The 19,312-nt window shown below is 44.1% G+C and overlaps 1 protein-coding gene across 4 annotated transcripts in view; it reads left to right on the forward strand.

Annotated features, from left to right (window-relative positions):
* STK24 (serine/threonine kinase 24) overlaps window positions 1-19,312 on the forward strand; it is a 100,741-nt gene that overhangs the window by 61,184 nt on the left and 20,245 nt on the right. For all 4 annotated transcript variants that reach the window (XM_036299338.1, XM_036299340.1, XM_036299336.1 and 1 more), the window contains one exon: window positions 14,271-14,327. In XM_036299338.1, the coding sequence (XP_036155231.1) occupies window positions 14,271-14,327 (57 nt within the window). The remainder of the gene's footprint in view (window positions 1-14,270; window positions 14,328-19,312) is intronic.

Raw genomic sequence — 19,312 nt, forward strand, 5'->3', positions numbered from 1 at the left:
GGTGTCGTACTGGTCGGAATTAATTTCCATTGAAAGAGCAGTGGTACATAACATGCAAGATTATGAAGGATAAACAAGATTTATTCATTCTTTTTTGGAACTACGTCACTACTAGTAGAATCACTACAAACGTTATCACTTTCTACGTCAGAGTCAGTATTCAAGGTGCCAAAATAAAACTCTTCATTGTTATTTTCAGATTCGCAGTACACTTCTTTCGGTAACTTTCTTTTTGCCATTTTGGAGTATTATTTTGAAATATCTTAACAAGCAAGAATGCCTAATTACAGTTAAACGTAATTTGTAAAGCTTTATTTGAAATTCTGCGAAGTATCTCCGAAGCTTGTCGATTTCTTCACTCTCAGAAGGTGACTGACTCGCCACGGTGTTTTGCATGGCGAGTGTGGAACACCGCGTTTGTTTATATTGAGTTTCGATATCTCCGATTTGTCGGGGCAATGTTTTGGTTCGTGACAAGGTCGCTTAGACACTTAAGAGCTTTCAGAGAAATTATGAACTGATACATGAATGAATAGAGTTAAGATTCGTACGGTTCCTTGCTGTGGTGGCTGAGAGCAGACATACGACCGGAACGGTAAAAAAGCTTTGGTGGCTGAGAGTAGACAAACGACCGCAAAGGGTTAATAAACATCACATGCACAGCTCTTTGAAACCTCCTTTGAGTGGTAATTTCTCAGCTGTTTACAAATTGGGTTTTTTATTTTGTGGAGGGGGAGGCACAGCATTCTTAAGAAGGACTAAATTGTTGGTCTGCACCCAGAGGAGACCACTGATGCTGGCCCAGGGCAGAGCCCGGCTGATAGATGCTGACTTGTTTTAGTCCTGGGTTTCTGGTTGCACAGAGAACCGGCAGCAACAGCCTGTCACTGGCCCCGCAACAGTGGGAGGATAGCTTTTCCCTTGCACAGTAGCCTCATGCCTTCGTTTGACATGGCGGTACTCCTTCTTTTCTCCATGAGAATTTCCTTTCTCTGAGCAGTAAACAAAAGCTTTATCCTTGTGGCTTAAGTTAGGATCTTAACAATGTTCTCTAGCACTTGTCCAGGTTTGCAGCTCAGACTGGTTGATGCCAGATTTGAGAGAGGATGTCTGGTGCTTCCGGTGCCTCCGCTGGCAGAGTCGTCAGTTCCCTGCACTAATGGGTGCTCATCTGGGCTCTTGGTTGGAACAGCAGAACTCCCCTCCTCTTCCACATGCACCCACACAGTGGCAGCCTCCCTCCAAGGCTTCCCTACCATTTGGAAGTCATTTGCTGCATTCCGCATTGGCCTCAGCCAGCTGCAGCTTCTGGGAGAGGGAGAAGCACATCTGCTTTCCCGGGGAGTGATTTTTACTATGCAAGTAACTGTCCTTATGTTACTGGGAAAAATAGAAAAGATACATGAAGTCCATGGTGTCAGACTCCAGGGTGACTGGATAAAAGCAGAACCACTTCCTTTTTTGGGGGGTGGACTAAACAAATCTGCAAGTAAATCTTACTCTGAAATCATAAGGGAATACATTTTATTTTGCCATCAATCATGGGAAAAAAAATTTTAGGCCCAGTGCCAACGATAACATAAAAGATCTGCTTTGAAATGTTTCCGAGGATGGGGACTGTGGATTCCTTTCTCTCTCCCGAACACACTGTCCCAGTGTAATTGAAAGTCCCTGAAGACATTTGGCAGCTCCAGTGTATGTTTTTCTACCCCAAAAGTGAATGAATTAAAATTTCAATAGGCTAAATATTTTACTTCTTCAAAAAGAAACCCAGCTCTATTTTCTGGCTGTTACCTATAGTTTAAAAGAAGTATTTACTGTATTTCTAGTTCTCTTTGTCTCATCATACATGTTCTGCATATTTAAACCTCTGTTTGGAGTAGCTAAACACAGCTGAGAGCTAATTATGCCAAGGCCTTCCTCCCCTAAAACTTCTGTATTTCTGAGTAAATTTTTAAAAAATGGTATAGTATATGATGTCAAAATCTTATTGAGGTTAAGTAATGAGTGGCTGCGTGGTATGTAATTAAAGAGAAGACTGGTTCCTAGTGAGATGAGTGAACTTTCTCCTGTCCAGTAGATTATGCAGCAAGCATGACATTTAGGTCTTTGGGTAAATAAAGTCATTTGCTTCAAAGTAAGAACAATGGTCTGTGGGAGCCAAGCCCTTTATTGAATTGTGCCTGCCAGTAACACGTCATGACCACTGCTGACGGACCATGGTTTGCCAGGTGCTGGACCCTGGGCACCTGGGATTTGCATGTCTGATTATAAGTTGAGAACATGTGCATGTATCTAACTGTTCACTGTTAATACACCTGTGCAGAAAATAAAACATTAGAAAGTGGCCACAGCGTTGGAAGAGAAGCAGAGGGTTCAAGGAGCAGAAACATTTCCTCAGTACAGTCAAGCATTGAGCAGACATGCATATTGAAAACTCCCTTTGGAAGCTGTTCGCCTTTAGACCAAACGCTACACAAGGCAGTCATGGTGTCAATATGAATTTGCCACCCGTGCATTGAAACACATCGTTTGTTTTTGGTGAATCTACCAATTCCATACATTGTTAATATTAAAGGCACCTCTTTAAAAATCTGTAAAACACAATGAAGTCTTTATTCTTTCTCACCACATTCACCCTCTGACTTGGTCTTATCTGATTTCTTTGGGCTGTGTCTTTATCAAAGAATTAATGCTAAGTCCTCAGTAATCACTTTTGGTTTTACTGTTTTTGTAGTAGATATTTCTGACATGTTGCATAAGGACCATTGAGATCATCTATCAGAGGATAACGTTGTAATTACTGAAATGTTTCACTTTTGCAGAAAGAGCATATTGTTAACTTCGTAGCAAGATTTATGGCATAGAACTTGCTTGATTGGGTGGTTTGTAATCATTTACTGATGTTTGCTCTTTAATGAGGATAGATACAAGGGAGGAAAGAAAAAGCGTTCTTTTACCTCCCAGGGCACTTTTTTCATGCTTCTCTGTTACTTCTTTCCCCTCAGATTTAGATTGTATGTGAGTGTATTTCCCTGATAACCTTGTAAGCGTCCTTAAGTTTAAGCAGTGATTTTATTCATCTTAATGTCTACCAGCATTCAGCACAGAAACTCCCCATTAATAGATTTATTGCTGTGTTGTGTCAAATCTATGCTGATGGAAGAGAGGAACATCTGTACCCATTGGGGAGAGTTTAATACTAAAATCCGTGAACACGTAAGCACACAGTTACAAGGTCGTCTTTACCAGAAGAGACAATCCTGTGACTTATGCCCCAAGAAGAGCTTCATAGGGAATGCCCAGTGTTCTTTCCAATTTATTAAAGGACATTAGGACAATAATTCTTAAACGGGGCATGATGGAGGGTTGTGTGTGAATCCTTCAAATTATAGACATACATTTTGTAAATTGATGCACTTTTTAACAGCCAGATTAGAGTTCCTTGATTTCTGAAACAGTTAAATGTTAAGAATAGTTACATTAGAATGTATTTTCCTCACTGGAATTCTTTAGAAATTGCTTAGAGGTCATGATTTTTTTATTGTGATTCTGGCTTAGGTTTCTGACTCAGTGTCAGAATATCTGAATTTGGGTCCCAGTTGCTCTCCTTTCTTCCTGTTGACTAGATATCTTTATTTGTAAAATGTTAAGAAGTCCAGCTGGGTGTAGCTCAGTGGTTAAGTTTCGACCCATGAACAGAAGGTCACGGTTCAATTCCTGGTCAGGGCACATGCCTGGGTTGTGGGCTCGATCCCCAGTAGGGGGCATGCAGGAAGCAGCTGATCAGTGATTCTCCCTCATCATTGACGTTTCTATCTCTCCCTCTCACTTTCTCTGGAAAAAAAAAAAAAAAAGTATAACTATGTGTAAATATGTATGTATATGTATACAAGATTACCTAAGTAGACAGTATGATTGCATCAAATGAAATACTCTCTATGAAGGTATTTAGTAATTTGTGAGGTGCCACTGCATTGCAAAATGGTGGTGGGGACTCCACCTACTTGACCAGCAGGAAGACACTAGAAGTTCTGGGGCCACCCATTGTGAAGGGAAATGTGGCTGTCCCTAGTCCTGTGGAGGACTCAGCCCTCCCCTCCTTCAGTGAATGTCGCCACCCAACACTGGGTCACAGCTGAGTGGCCCCTGGTGATCAGAGGGGCTGGAAGATGGCCTGGGAGGACAGCAGTTCTCCTGCAAGAAAGTGAGAGTTGACCTCTCTTCCTGTCCTTTCAGGTTTCTGCCAAACCAAGGCTGACTGGTTGTTAAGGAGTACAGATACCAAGGCAAGTTCAGGCCTGAAAACACTGCAGACCAGGCTGTTCTGTGCTGAGCAAATCCTGAGAGTTGTGGGGGTGGGGGGAGGGGGCAGGTGATATTAGAAAGATGAAAAAATGTTACCTGTACAGAGAGTCTCACACATAAAGTTCATTTCCAAAAGCACCTTTTTCTTCTCTAGAAATAACCCTCTTTGTGCCCAGGCAGCACTGCGTCCCTGCACATAGAAAAGCACTGGTTGCCATAATACCCTCCCTCTTCCTGGGAATTCTGTCCATTCCTTAGCAGGAACCTCCTCCACCTCCTTCTGGACCTTTTCCAGGTGTAAGTATTATGTTGTGATGTCATGAAAAGTTCCATGAGTCAGGATAGTTGCTTGAATATTCTGTTTCATTCAAGGACAAAATCATTTGAACTTCTAGCTGTCTGTTCGTTTGTCTATCTTTATACAGAAGCGGTTTATTGATCACTTTCCTTACCCATAGTTCTTGTTCTTTCTGAGTAAATTTTAATTTATAAATTACAAAGAAATTATCTGTTTGATTCTTGATTTTCAAATTTACTATCATAAAATATTGCAGTCTGTTTGCATCTAAAATTTTTTTCCTCTCTGTAATATTCCTTTTTTTTTTTTTTTTGCTATACTTGCAAATTAGTGTGTTTGGTATTTTGTTCTCAATTACAGACATTGGAGGTTATTATTTTTAAAACTAATGTTTATTATTGCTTATTCTAATATTTTCTATTAATTATACATGTATCTTTATCTTTATTCTTTTTCTTACTTTCCTTAGGTTGGTTTCTTTCCTTAGGCTTCTGTCTTCTTCCTAACTTTTGTATTGAACATTTAATTTTTTTCCTTTTTCGGCATGGTAATAGGAATACATAGTGCTATAAGTTTTCCTTTGGCTTTTTTCTGTAGTTTCTGGTGTATGTAGTGTTTCCAGCATCATGTTTTGATTTTTTTTGTTTGCGCTAAGGATTTGATCCAATAATTTACAGTTGCCTTATTTCCCTTTGTGCTGTTTCAGGTCTTAATTGTACAACCTTATTTTTAATTGTGTATAGTGGCCTTTTTCCCATTTCACACTTGTTTCCAACACTGGAAGACTTTCCTTGCCTTTGTTCTCCTCTCAGGGCCTGGGAAGAGAGGGGAAAGCCTGGGATCTCCTGTCCCCACCCCTTTTCTCATCAGTGTGCTTATCCTTGGTGTGCGGAATTATTCCCCTTCCATGTGTGTGCCTCAGGATTGCTTTGGGGTGGGCAGAGAAGGGGTGTGCTAATGGGATGAGAGGTGGTGAGGCCGGCTGAAGGCTTTAGGACCTGCTGCATTCTTGGACCTGCAAGTTCCTTTACTCTTCTGGCTCCTTTTTTAGGCCTGGGCCTACTGCAGCTGCCTCATAGGATGTGGTAAGCACTAGTGGAAATAATGTGTGTACGTGGGCACCAGCATTGTGCTTAACACACAAAAGGTCCACCACAGCATGCGCCTCCTCTCCTGCTCCAGCCAGGCCAGTCACAGGCTTTCTGTGCTGCAGTCCGTGCCCTGTGCATCAGACCTGTGTTGGGTCCCCACCGCGCTCCTTCACTCCAGCAGCCTCTTCAGACAGTATTGACAGAAATCATTTTCCACAGAAATTCTGTTTTTTAAATGTAAGGCCTTCTTCCCTATTGGAGCCCATTACAGACCCACAGCTGTTGTGTCATTCCGCCTCAGCCAGCCTTCAGTTGTGTTGCTGAGATAACACAAAAGTTCAAAATGCACTTGAGAAGTAGGGTAGCCAATGGGGAAAGTGACTCAAAGGGATTTAATGTTCTCCTATGCTTGTGGGATCATCTTATTATCTAAGGATTAGTAAAATGATAGGGACTGACCTTTATTTACCTGGGATGACTTGCATACAGGGGTGGGCAAAAATAGGCTTACATTTCTTATAGGGAAAAAAATACATAATACACGAATAAATAATAATACAAGAATAAACTTTCACATACAACTGTAAACCTACTTTTCCCCATACTTGTATATTCTGAGCACCCCTTCACTTAAAAATATTGCTATATGTCACTTGTTAGAAAGGAAAACAACTTTTCCTCTACCCTCTTTTTGACTGAGGGTGGGGGGGAGGTCTGTAAATTAAAATGACAAAAGATTAACAGGAAAAAAGTTTATAAGTGTGCATACTCATGAAATGATAGAGTCTTATGTTCTAATTAAGGGAAAGGGAGGGGAAGAACAAATGTGTTTCTTCAGGAAAGACAAATGGGACTTTACAGCAGATAAGAAAATACGTGCTGTTGTCTCTACAGACAGGAGAGGTTCTGCTTCCTCCTTCAGGCTCGGGGGGTGGGGGGGGGGTGGGTGGGTGTTATGGTAGGGTTATTCCGTTCTTCCTCCTGAGAGTAGGCCCACCCCAGAGAGGGGATTTATGCAGCCTCGCCTCCCAGAAATTGCTGCTTTAGTCAGATAAGGGAAGGTCCTAGCAGGCTTCTCTTTGCATCTGTTAAATAGAAAATGTTTTTAGCTTAAAATAATCTTCATACTAACCCAAAGGGCTCCCAGGGGGTCCCCACACACTAAATTTCACTGTATCAATGACCATCTCTGTGCTGGTTCCAACCTCTCTCCCAGACTCCAAAACCATATTTTTCAACTGTTACTCTGGTGTATCTATCAGACTGTCCCATCAATATTGGAAAAGTACAAAGAGCCATCTCTGTTTCCCTCCCCTGTCCACCTGGTTGTCCTCTTTCTGACCTTCCTATCTGTATTCCCGAAGTCCGCACTTAACTGCGGCTCAAACTAGCGGAAACACTCACCAGTGCCACTTCTAGAGTGTCTCCAGGTCTTGCCCGCCCTTACCTGCTCATTCATTCTGTCTGCAGGTAGTTGCTGGTTACTTATCCTCCTGTCTGAAAGTTGTGATTCCCCATTGCTTATTAAGTTAAGCTGAAACTCCACCAGCTGGCATTATTCTCACCTGCTTAGCTGAGTAGGATCACTTTATTCCTTGACCATCCCCAAGTGTCTGCCACCCTGCCCCAGTTTGTCTGTCTTAGTTCTTCAAGGTGCAGCTCAAATACCACTTCTCTCCTAGAGCCTCGTCTAGGCCTTCTCCTCATTCAGTTCAGATGGGCCTCTCTGAACGCCCATGGCATTTTGTATCTCTTTTGTGGCACACACTGCAGGCTGTCTGATTGTAGTTATTTGTCCACTTTTTCTATTATGAAAAGTTTATTAAAGTCAGAGTCTAGATATACACTGTGTGCATAGTAGCTGTCTAAATTATTTAAGAAATGGTAGCATCAGTGAGACAGGGAAACAAGTTTTTTTGAGGTCAGGAACCATGTTCTGTATCTTTAATACAATTGGAAGGCTGTGATGTCAGGGAATCTCTGAGGGACTAGTCTAAGGGTCAGAGGCAGGATTCAAATCCTGTCTCAACATTCTTTGTTCATGCCCACATCTTAACAAAAAAGTATCTTTGCTTTAAAAAACATATTGTTAAGGAAGTTTTACCCCATCTATCTATCTATATATATAAAAGGCTAAGTGACTGGCCGACCAGCCGGTACCTATGATGTGCACTGACCACCAGGGGGCAGACGCTCAATGCAGGAGCTGCTGAGCTGCAGTGACTTGGCAGTGGTGGTTCTCGGGTGACGCACGGTTTTCAGGTTATACATCCTGGAACCAGAGAGGAGGGAGCCCAATTCCTCGCGGGGCCTCACGATTCCCAAATCTGGTTTTCTGCACACTTGGATTTGCGTTCCACACCCTGTATGACAGGAACTTTGCAGAGTGCCCTCTCATACTCCGGGACCCCTTGGGGGATGCCCGAGAGCCGGTTTTGGCCTGATCCCACAGGCCAGGCTGAGGGACCCCACCTGCCAGAGGGACCCCACTCCGCAGACTCCCTTCAAGCTGTGGCGCTGCCCCAGGCATTTTAGCTAATGTCCGTTCAGTGTGCACGAATCCGTGCACCAGGCCACTCGTATTTTAATAAAACCTGCTGTACTTTAGATGATTCAGTGTAGATGCAAAGTGGACTTAACTTCATTTTAGAATTTCTGTGTAAAAAAATCTTGCTAACTGTGTGGAATCTTAACCTGTCTTGTTGACCTTGTTCTAACCTTCCTGTCATCTGTTGTTGTCTGTCAAGCCCCCTTTCCCCTGAAAAGGGAGCCCCCATTTTCAGTCATCAGCACAGGTTCTTAAGAAGCAGTTGCCAACAATTCAGGTTGCCTGTAAGTGGCGTCATTATTGATGTGTCGCCATTAAATTAATTTCTGTAAGCAAAAACTACCAAAAGCAAAACCCAAAGACAAATGAGGAAAATGCTGTGTTTGCAGATCATGTTGCAGAAGGCTAATTTTCTTAATGTTAGAAGCTCCTGTTTTTAACAAAGGTCTGTAACCCAGTAAAAGAAATGGACAAAGGAAATGAATTAGGGGTTCATAGAAAATAAACATGACTCTCCAGTATATAAAAGTGTTCAACTTTACAATAAGAGAAAGATGAACTCCTTGAGGTGCCATTGTTTTCCACTTACGGATTGATGACTGTCCTCATTTTCTGCCATAATGAAGTACCACAGACAGCATGGCTTGAACAACAGAAATTCATTTCCCCACAAACCTGGAGGTTAGACGTCTGAGATAAGTCCTGGTGGTTTCCTCTCAGGCCTCTCCTCCTGGCTTGCAGGTGGATACATTCTCTCAGTGTCTTCATTGGTCTTCCCTCTGTGGGTACCTTTTACATTTTGATTCCCGAATTAAATAAGCCATCTTCTTTCCCCATATGGGAAAATTATATTACAGGAACATTCATGATTTACGTTGAGGTGATTTTTTAAAAATGAAATTATTCTGATTAAAATTATTCTTGTTTTAAGAACTCTTCTGATTTATTTCTCTTAGAGTGCCTCACAGGTCACCATTTGTGAGGTTTATGGGGGCCGTGCTTGCACATCAGGGCAGGGACAGCATGCTCATCTGGTCACTGAGAACAGGCCAAGTGTCTCTTTGACCAGACTATCCTTTTCAGACACTCTTACCTGAAGGCTGGGAGAGCAGTAATTCTTTTTTAATTCCAGTATAGAATGGGTATGAATCACTGTTCCAGATTTTATTTTCCTCAGACACTCCCATGCAGAGAAATACTATTTGGTCTTGTTAATTGGGCTGATTCGGTTTCTGCAGGTTATTTTAAGGCATTTATGGGTGATGATGTTGATAAGCTAATAGCACTTTGCATGTGTTTAGTACTTCGAACTTTGCAGAGTGATTTCACATTCATTATCTCATTTTATTGTCAATTGAACTGTGAGGTTTAGAAACATGGAGATTATTACCATTTTTTTTAGGGCTGAGGAATTCAAAGCTTGGGTGTCTCATGGTAAGTAAGTGACAGTCTTCTAGCTGGAGGTTTCAGGGTTCCTATATGCAAAACTGACTTGGCTGGAATGAGGAGGGAATTAATTCACCAGTGCTTCTGGTACAGTAGCACTTGATCATACAGTGCAGTGGCTTGCAATGAGGGTGATTTTGGCTCTTTGAGGCCATCAGAAGTGTCTGAGAACCTTTTGGTCAACAGAACTGGAGCCGTGGTACTGGCACCTAGTGGGTAGAGAGCCAGGGATGCTGCTAGACTCTATAGGCACCAGGCAGTGCCCACAGAGAGAATTGTTCCCCACGTGTCAGGTCAAGGATGAGAAACGCTGATGTCGCTGCAAGCCATTCCTGGGTGGAGGGTGAGATGACCCTCTCTCTGAGGCGAGAGGAAGGTGAGGACAGTGCTTGGGTGTGGAGAATGAAGGAGGGCGATGGTACCCTGAATCAGTCTCCTCATAGAGCTGCCCTGTGAGCTGGACATGCAGGGAGTCCAGCAGAGAGAGCTCCTGTGCAGAAACCTGTAGGGGTTGGACTGGGGTGCGTTCTGGGGGTGTGGAGTAGAGCATGTGGAAGTGAGGTGGGGAGACAGAGGGTACAGCTTGTGAAGGGCACTAGTTCACCAAGCCAGAGTTTGGAAGTCATGATAGAATTTGGTAGAAGCTCTCAGATGTTTTTAAATCAGGAGTTTGTTGTTGTTTCTAAAGATAGAAGAGACTGACTCACTATAATGTTGGGTGGACACCTTTATGTCAAACCGCTCGAATTGTACCCCGTACCTCCTTCCCCTGGGCTTCCTGTCAGTAGATGGCACTGCAAGGTGTTCATTCAAGTGAGGCCAAAGCCGAAGTCACTTTGACCTCCTTGTGCACCACCTAGTCCTGTCATTTCTGCCTCCCAAGCCTCTCCAGATGATGTCACACTCACCTTTGCCTTCACCTCTCCCCAGACCATACATGAGCCTTTAACTATTTCCAGCCCCTTCTCCACACACATTGAGTGCTTGCCAAACGAGCATTGCTTTGGTACCCTTCAGTGACTTAGGAGAAAGTCTGACATGTTTACCCCCAGCTACTACAAGATTGGCCTTTCTCTGTCACTCTCCACCCGCCTTCCTTGTGCCCTCTTTCCATTAGTTCTTTGATGCTGCCTCTTACCTGCTTTGCAGCTTCACTCCTGCCACCTGGATGCTGACCTGCGTTTCTCCCCCTGGTCCCCTCCCTCCACTTCTCCCCTGACCCCATAGCCCAGTCATCATTCAGGTTCTGACGTGAGCTGGCAGGTCCCTGCTATACACTCTCATGGCACCCACTTGTGAGTTATAGTTAGTCAAGCATTGTTGAAGGTTGTCTTCAGCTCTAGAAGGCAAGCTCCCTGTGCGGAAGGCAGGTACTCACCCTGCTTACTGCTGCCTCCTGGTGCTGGCCCTTGGGAAAAGCTGCCCAGTGGCATCTCAGCCATGAGTGAGTGGGGACTGGCTGGCTCTCCATGGCAAGAGTGAGCGACACACCCAGTAAGTTCAGAAAGCAAGTCTAGGCAAGGCGGTGGCCACTGGAGCCTTTCGAGATGCAGTTTCCATTTTATTCCCCAATTAGTGGATTAGTGGTGCTGATGGAATTGGGGACAAAAACACATTAGTCATAGGACCTAGCTAAGGTACTTAAAATGCAGTGGCCTGAAAAAAGGACCTGCTGCTGTTTTCCTAAGTGCCTTGAATCTGGTGGACTTCATGTTTACATAATAGCATTCATACCCCAGCATGTCTGGTACCAGGAAGCAGCTGGATGAAAATAGAAACCGGCTGGTCTTTTTACTGCATCTTCCTCTCCAGAAAGGCGGGTCTCTACAATGAAAGGGTGGGGCTTTAGCCTTTTAGCTGGAGAGCAGTGGTTTGCCAGTGCCCTGCTATTGCTCTAATGCCCCCTGTGGTATTAGGACAACACTGGAAATGGGTCACTTATCTCTGAAAGGAAGAAATAGTACTTTAAAGGGTTGTTTTGTTTCCTTGGTAGTTAGTTACTTGCTAGGCTAACCCAGGATGGAACTTTGGAATGGCAGACAAGGTGTGGTCACTTGTGTCTTGTTGTTCCAGGAAGCAGTGTGGTGACACTGGAATCTCCAGAGTCAGCAAAGGCTGTTCCCAGCGTGTCCTATTGCACAGCTCCCTGCAGTGGGGAGTGAGGTGAGGAGAGATTACAGACCTGCTGAGAGTTTATCTTGCTCTTGTAAACTTGCCCTTGGTGCCCATAAAATAATAAAAGAGATGGGAGCTGGGTCAAACAGCCCCGTAAAAAAGGGGAATGAGAGTAGAAATCCAAGTTCCCTTATAGGAAAACAATTTAAATTTCCCATGTCATCAAAAATGGTATTGGGCGTTCCCTGGAATAGTTTATTTCTAGCTACCAGACAGGATGCTTTTGGAATGCTTGGAAGGAGCAACACAACATTCTCTAGTAGCAAGTGTTAGAGAAATCTGCCATTGGGCATATTTGTGAACAGAGAGGAAGGTTGGAGATCACTCTTTCTGATAGGAAGTTCTTTTTAAGTCAGGACCAGCAGGTGATTGAGCCTGTTCAAGGCAAGTGCCCTTGACTGGATGAGTGGTTGTTAAGTGAGATCTTTGTATGTATAAGGTGGATTCCAAACACAACATTAAGGCTTCTTTCTGTGCCTTTTGCAATCTAGACCTAAATTGTCTTCATCATATTAGTAGTCAAGGCCATTTAAAAGCTTGTAAGTGTTCTATATACAGTCAAACTTCGATTGTCTATTTAGAATATTATAGAATTGACTTCGGATGTCACGGTTTGTTTTAAATTTTAGAAGGGATTTTTTTGCAAGTGCAGAGCAAGCATCAGTGCCTCCCTGAGTGAGTGCAGTCAGTGTGATTGACCCTTCCTTGGCTGCAGAGCACCACAGGTAGCCTTCCTGAGCTCGAGCGTGCTTGGCACGGTCCCCTGGCACTTAGACAAGTAAATCTAAAATGGAAATCAGACCAGTAGGTGCTAAAGCAAAAGTCTATTCAGCATATGAGGCCGGTTTGAGGGTTTTCCTGACAGGGAACTGCTGAGGTGAAATGGTCTAAGAAGCCAGAGTCCTTTCACTAGAACCAGGAGTCCATGGCACCTGGCAGAGGGGCCTTCTTGGGGATGATCTGAAGGGCAGAGGCACAGTTCTGTCCTGAAGGTACTAAAGAGCCTTGGGAAAGGTTTTGTTTTTTTACCCTGTTTTGATGCACATGAAAGCTACCATAAAACACTGAGTCAGCAGTGAATCTTGCTGATATAAGCATACCCATGGACATGGCTCCCAGGCAGTAGGCCAGAACACCACCAGTGCTCGATGGGTCAGCCACCACAGTATCAGTGAAGGGTTACCTGCCACCAGTGTTGTTACGGCTTATTCATCTCACCAGCTGTTCTGTTCTGGCACTTAGCTGGGCCTGGGTCAGAAGCTTAGAGAGGAAATACCTTCCCAGGCCCCTTACGCTGTAAGACAGGGTTGGGCAAACTTTTGACTCGAGGGCCACAATGGGTTCTTAAACTGGACCGGAGGGCCGGAACAAAAGCATGGATGGAGTGTTTGTGTGAACTAATATAAATTCAAAGTAAACATCATTACTTAAAAGGGTACGGTCTTTTTTTTATTTTTAGTTTTATTCATTTCAAACGGGCCGAATCCGGCCTGCGGGCCGTAGTTTGCCCACGGCTGCTGTAAGGAGTGGTCAGGATCCCAACCCTGGTCTGGCTCATTCCCAAGCCCGAGTCTTCCTGACCACCGCACGGGAACAACAGTGCAGATATTTGCTTGCTTGCTTTCAAGAGAGAAGCAGTTTGGGATTTATGTTTTCAAAAGAGAATCCTGGAGGTCATGGGAGCTGCATGGTTTCAGGAGAGAGGAAAGGGAAAGACAGAGTCACAAATGGCACCTCACCCCGCTGGTGCGTGGAGCTAGTGGACACAGACACAGACTTAGTTCAGCAGAGGCCTCCTTTCCTGGAGCTCCCTGAGAGAGCACAGCAGCCTCGGGGAGTCTGAAATGGGCTGCCCTCTGCGAAGCTCAGGCTAGCTGGCCAGCCCACCACCCCATCTTCGGAGCATTGCCTTTCCCTGTACTCACAAGGACGAGGGTCAGTCCCTGCATCACAGCTGCAGGCCACAGAAAAGGAAGTGACCTGCTCCTAGGACTGTGTGCTCCGGGCTCTGGCTGACACCCAGCGGGAGACTATGTGACTGCTGCTGGACTGAACGACTTCGGGGACTGGATCTCAAACCCTACTGTGCTTGTGGGTCATGGCCTGAGGTTGTTTACGAGTGGAGCCCCCTGTGGTCCTGTCTTGTCCCATCTTAAGAGATGGCTGGTCCAGAAGGTCTGGTCACCTGCCTGGAAGAGTCTTGTACAGGGCCTGGCCAGACATGGCAGCCCCTCTGACACAGCAGGCCTCTTGCCCACGGCTTACTGGGCACATTTTCCTTGATGGTATATATGTATTTATTAAATTTTATGGTTTCAAAATAACAAAAAAAACCCCTATAGCTTATTTTTTTTTCTGGCTTTGCTCATTTTTAAAGTAATTTCTCTCTTTTTTGTTTTTGTAGGATACTAAATTGTGGATAATAATGGAATATCTTGGTGGAGGCTCCGCACTAGATCTAGTAAGTATTATGTCGGAAGCCTGCGTATTATGGTTCTTCTTAGTTTTGAAAGTAATTCTATGTTTATACATTTCCGTTTCTCTATTTTAAGTTCTATGAAAAATGGGCCAAACTCTTCCTTATAATATGTATTTCTGCTTCTGATATATTACTGACAATTACAGGTCTACTTTTGAAACCAGTTTTGTTTCTTGGGAAAACCCATGAATTTATTCATAAAAGCCAAGAAGGATTTTGCCTGTCACTATCTTACCGAAGAGCAGTTTGCTAGTTTTCCAAAACTGGTTTTAACCTTTGTAGAGCTAATACCCTATCATTGTTTTAAATTTCAGATAGTAACGTAGCTTCCAAAATATGTGGGCGATATTTTAATTTATAATTAGTTAGAATTAGGATTTTAACAAATTAAACTGTTTTCAGAGTAAGACCCAGGCAGGGTGTGAGGCCTGCAGCACGCTGCTCATACCAGAGCAGGGGGCAGGGTATGCAGTGGGGCTTCGAAGGAGCCGGGCCGGCACCCGTTCCCAGCTGCTGCCTGGCCTGGACCTACTGTGCCATTACTGTGCGCCACTGTCTCCCACACAAGATAGAGGGAGTTAGGTATAGAATGACCTCAGAGTCACAGGCTGGCACTTGCTTCTCATGGTAAAACACAGTTTACATGTTGGCCTCTGGCAAGATGCGCCAGTGAATCATAGGCATTATTTAAGTATTCCTCGAGGCACAGCATATGCAAAATCAGTTCTTAAAAGACTGCACACAGTAGTTTAGCTCTTGACATCTTTCCCCCCTGTGGCTATGCAGCGAAATTAATGTAATCAGCCCTCTTTCCTACCTGCCCTACCAAAGCTGGCCTTTGGGTGAGTGGTGATTTCCAGGACAGGCCTAACCTATCATTTTGGCGTTGGAGGGCCGGCCCCGCCTGATGGGAAGTTGTCAGGTGATGGTCTGCATCACTCACTGCTCAGCGCGAGAGCGGCAGGAGGCCCTGTGTTAGTGGTTACAGTCTATGGAGGTTTATTCACTAAGGAAAGATGTCAGAGATTAAAAGGAGCTTGCTTCCTCACAATAATAGTAGCAATTCGTAGTTTTTCAGGGGAAGATAAAACTCTAAAACTGTAAACTTCTAAAAAGCTTATGTACCCAATTTAAAAAAAATCCTATAACATTATAAGCCATAAAAGCAGTTGGTCCAAATGATGTTCAAAGGAAATTTCAAGAAAAAATATTAAATATGGTATGAACCATTACATTAAAATGGGAACAGTGACAAAACAGCTGGATAAATTTTATGACTTGCTTCACTGCTTTTCCATAAATGTACACACACAAAGAATTTGATTTTTTTTTTTTACTCTTTTGGGAAATACTTAAGGACTGCAGAAAATTATCTCATTTTGTTTAATTAGATTTTGTATTATATTAAGTGAATTTCATTTGTGGCATATAAAAAGTTGTTTGTGGGGATTCTTGTCTGACCTCAAGTTTTTCAGGGCAGCAATTCTAGTCTCTAAATGCTATAATTTATTCATTATTAATGCCACAGTTATTTACTTATTTAGTGGTAACTTTCTTTGGACCTTTGACTTGAAGTCTGTGAAATTTTAGACATAACAGTTGGAAGAAATATAGAACTCTTCATTTGAGAAAAAGTCTTGAGGAGTATGAGAGCCCCAGCAAATTGCCATCTACTTTGCACTCAATGGCCCTGGTGACAAGAACTAGGCATCCTTTTTGGATGTCCCTAATCATCTCGTTTTCACTGATGAGGAAACAGGACACTCAGGTTAGGTGTCCCAGCTCACAAACAGAGCTGCACTTTGGACCTCCTTGTGACCAGGCGCGAAGTCTATGGCCTGCCCTGATCCCATGCTGTCCTTTCCCTCCCTCTGACCTTGTTTTATCTTTCTCCACTTCTTATCTCTGCCCCCACTTTCTGAGAAGACACACTTTTACAAGAATTATCTTTTACATATTGAAAACTATTAGTATTATTTTGAGAGGGTCTTATGTTTATAACAGATTTTAAAAACCAGGCACTAAATACATATAAAAATCTGATACCATGTAGAGATGTTTGGCAAACTTGAACATGTATCTGCAACATGTTTTTAAAAAATGAGATGGCTGTTGTAGGTCCCCAGTGTCTCACACAAGATAGAAATTTATTTCTCTCCCACGTGTTGGGGTCAGTGGGCTCTAGCCCACAGGGTCACCAGGGTCCTGCACTAGTGGATGGTCCTACCATCTGTATTCCATGGTGTTCCCTGGTCTTCAGTTGTGCTTTCTGGCTGCCAGTGTTCTAAGGCCAAGGCCAGGAAAGGGGCATGTGTCACTTCTCATGTTCCACTGGGGAGAACTTACTCATGTGGCTGTACCTGCTGCTGCGGAGGTGGGCAGGTATGGCCTCTTGTTGGGTGGCCACGTTCCTGGTTAATGGTATCTGCTGCAGAGGAAGGCTGAGAGAACAGACTTGGGGGGAGGGAATTAGAGTCACCCAAAGGTGAGATGCAGCTGGTAGTCTTTCTTTTATAACAATTATTTGAAAATTCCACGGTGCTCTCGATTATAGAGACTGCCATGTTTATAATGCCTAGAAATAGTAATGGTGGAGCCCTAACCGGTTTGGCTCTGTAAATAGAGCATCGGCCTGCAGACTGAAGGGTCCCAGGTTCGATTCCGGTCAAGGGCATGTACCTTGGTTGTGGGCACATCCCCAGTAGGGGGTGTGCAGGAGGCAGCTGATCGATGTTTCTCTCTCATCGATGTTTCTAACTCTCTATCCCTCTCCCTTCCTCTCTGTAAAAATCAATAAAATATATTTAAAAAAAAAAAAGAGTAATGGTGGAAAGTGCTAATATATGACTCTGAGAACTTAGCTCAGCCTGGCCTTACCACTAGTGAGGATTTCTGTCATGTAGAGAGCAACTGAATACCGCTTATAGCGAGTTTTGACACCAAGGACATCCACTTTACTCCTCCCCCCGCGCCCCCCCCCCCCAATAAAGAATAAATCATTGGTGGGTGGTGTGTAGGCCAGATTTAAAAGGGCCAGTTCTCAGTGATCCAGGAAGAGATTTTTCTATTAGTTTTTCTGAGCTCTTCTTATCTCTCCTAGCTGATGACACCAGGCTGCTCTGCTGTTTCTTTCCAGAGACTGGGTAATAATAGAAGGGAGATTGAAGTTAAGCCCAAGCCTAGCCCCATGTTGCTGGTGGTCTGCGTGGGAGGATGTGGGCTTGTACTCTGTGATACGACTTTGAACAACTGCGTTCTGGTGGTGTGAATAAGAGCAAATATGCTAGCATCTCTGCCCTTCTCTTTCCCCTAGGTCAGCGGTTGGCAAACTGCGGGTCGCGAGCCACATGTGGCTTTTGGCCCCTTGAGTGTGGCTTTTCCACAAAATACTGACTTCTGCGCATGAGCCACGAAGTTTCAGTTGCACTGTACATGCGCGCCCGCATGTGGTATTTTGTGGAAGAGCCACACTCAAGGGGCCAAAGAGCCACATGTGGCTTGCGAGCCGCAGTTTGCCGACCACTGCCCTAGGTTATGAGAGAAGTGGCTTTCCCTCATTTTGAGTGCTGAAACTTGTATTTTCTATGAACACTCAAAAGTAGATGTGGAGAAGGCAGACAGGCAGGGTTTCCAGGTTGTGTCTTTCGAACAGTAGTCTCAATGTGTGTTTCTTGAAAATAAGACTCTTGGGGTCAGATAACTGGGAACAGTTAGGTTCTGTGGAACAAAGTGTGTGACCTGTTGCCTCAGTTGGAGGTAACTTGGATAGTGTCTCGATTAGAATTTGGGATACTTCCTTGCAGGCTAGTTGTGACTTTCCCTGAGCACATAATACCGAGTAAAACTACAGTGAGCAGCATGTTGTCTCACCCTTGTGTGCTGAGGTGAGGCACCGAGGAGCTGCTCCATCACAGGTGTGCCCTGCTGCCCGACCGCCAGGATCCTAGGGAGCCAACAGGCAGGAGGAGAACCTCCCTCCTTCACCCGGACCCTGTGCGGTTTTGTGTAGACCAGGTTGGGCCAATGAGCAGAGGCGGCCCAGCTCGCTAGGTGAGCCAGAGCCGGTTCCAGGCAGGAGCGCGGCTGTCGTGAAGCAGGAAGGGGTCCCAGCTTCCCCGCCCGCCTCCACCTTCCCAGCCACGGCCCTGACACACACCAAGGACTGCCTGCCTGAGAGTGTGCTCGTCAGGCAGAGCTCGACCTTACGAGGCGGGTCTTAGTTTTTATTCCTCGGCTTTAAAGCATCTGTCTTTTTAAAGCGTACTTGGTGATGTCACAGGATTGTATGGGCTAAGATGTGTGGGTTTGGGTTACGATGCATTCACTGTCAAGTCTGAAGACGTAATTCTGAGAACTATTGTTCAGATGAAAAATTGATATGCTATTAGAATTCTGCCCCCCGCCCCCATCTGACAGGTCCGTGACCAGTTCTTTCGGGGGTGTTCGGTTGTTTTGCTGAAGTAATTTATGTAATTATTTAGTTGTGGTTGAATTCCTATTCTGCAAGTGATGGTGGATCTACCCAATGTGAATTGAGCTTTAGAACCCATTTTTTTTTTTCCCTTTTAAAAAGGGCATATATGTAGTTGACATTTCTTCCTTACACTTTATACAATTTGTCATTATCAAGGAGTGACTATAAATTGCTTTGAGTTTCTTAGAATAAAAGTTTTCAGAGGTAATTATTACCTAATTTTGGATTATTATTTTTATTACATTATATATACACACACACACACACACACACACACACACACACACACACATATATATATTTTAACAGAAAATCCCAGTCGTTGGGAATTGAGTTCTTTTAGCTGTGTTCCCCCAAGCTTTAAATTTTAGGTTTAAAAAATTGTGGAGCAGGGGCATTCTCAGAAAGCAGTGGGCTCCTATTCCCTTTGGATGACTGTGTTTTGATTGCCATTACACACGTAAGGCAGAGCCACCTGCTTCATACCCTACCC

This window comes from Myotis myotis, unplaced genomic scaffold, assembly GCF_014108235.1.
Source record: "Myotis myotis isolate mMyoMyo1 unplaced genomic scaffold, mMyoMyo1.p scaffold_m19_p_3, whole genome shotgun sequence".
NCBI lineage: Eukaryota > Metazoa > Chordata > Mammalia > Chiroptera > Vespertilionidae > Myotis > Myotis myotis.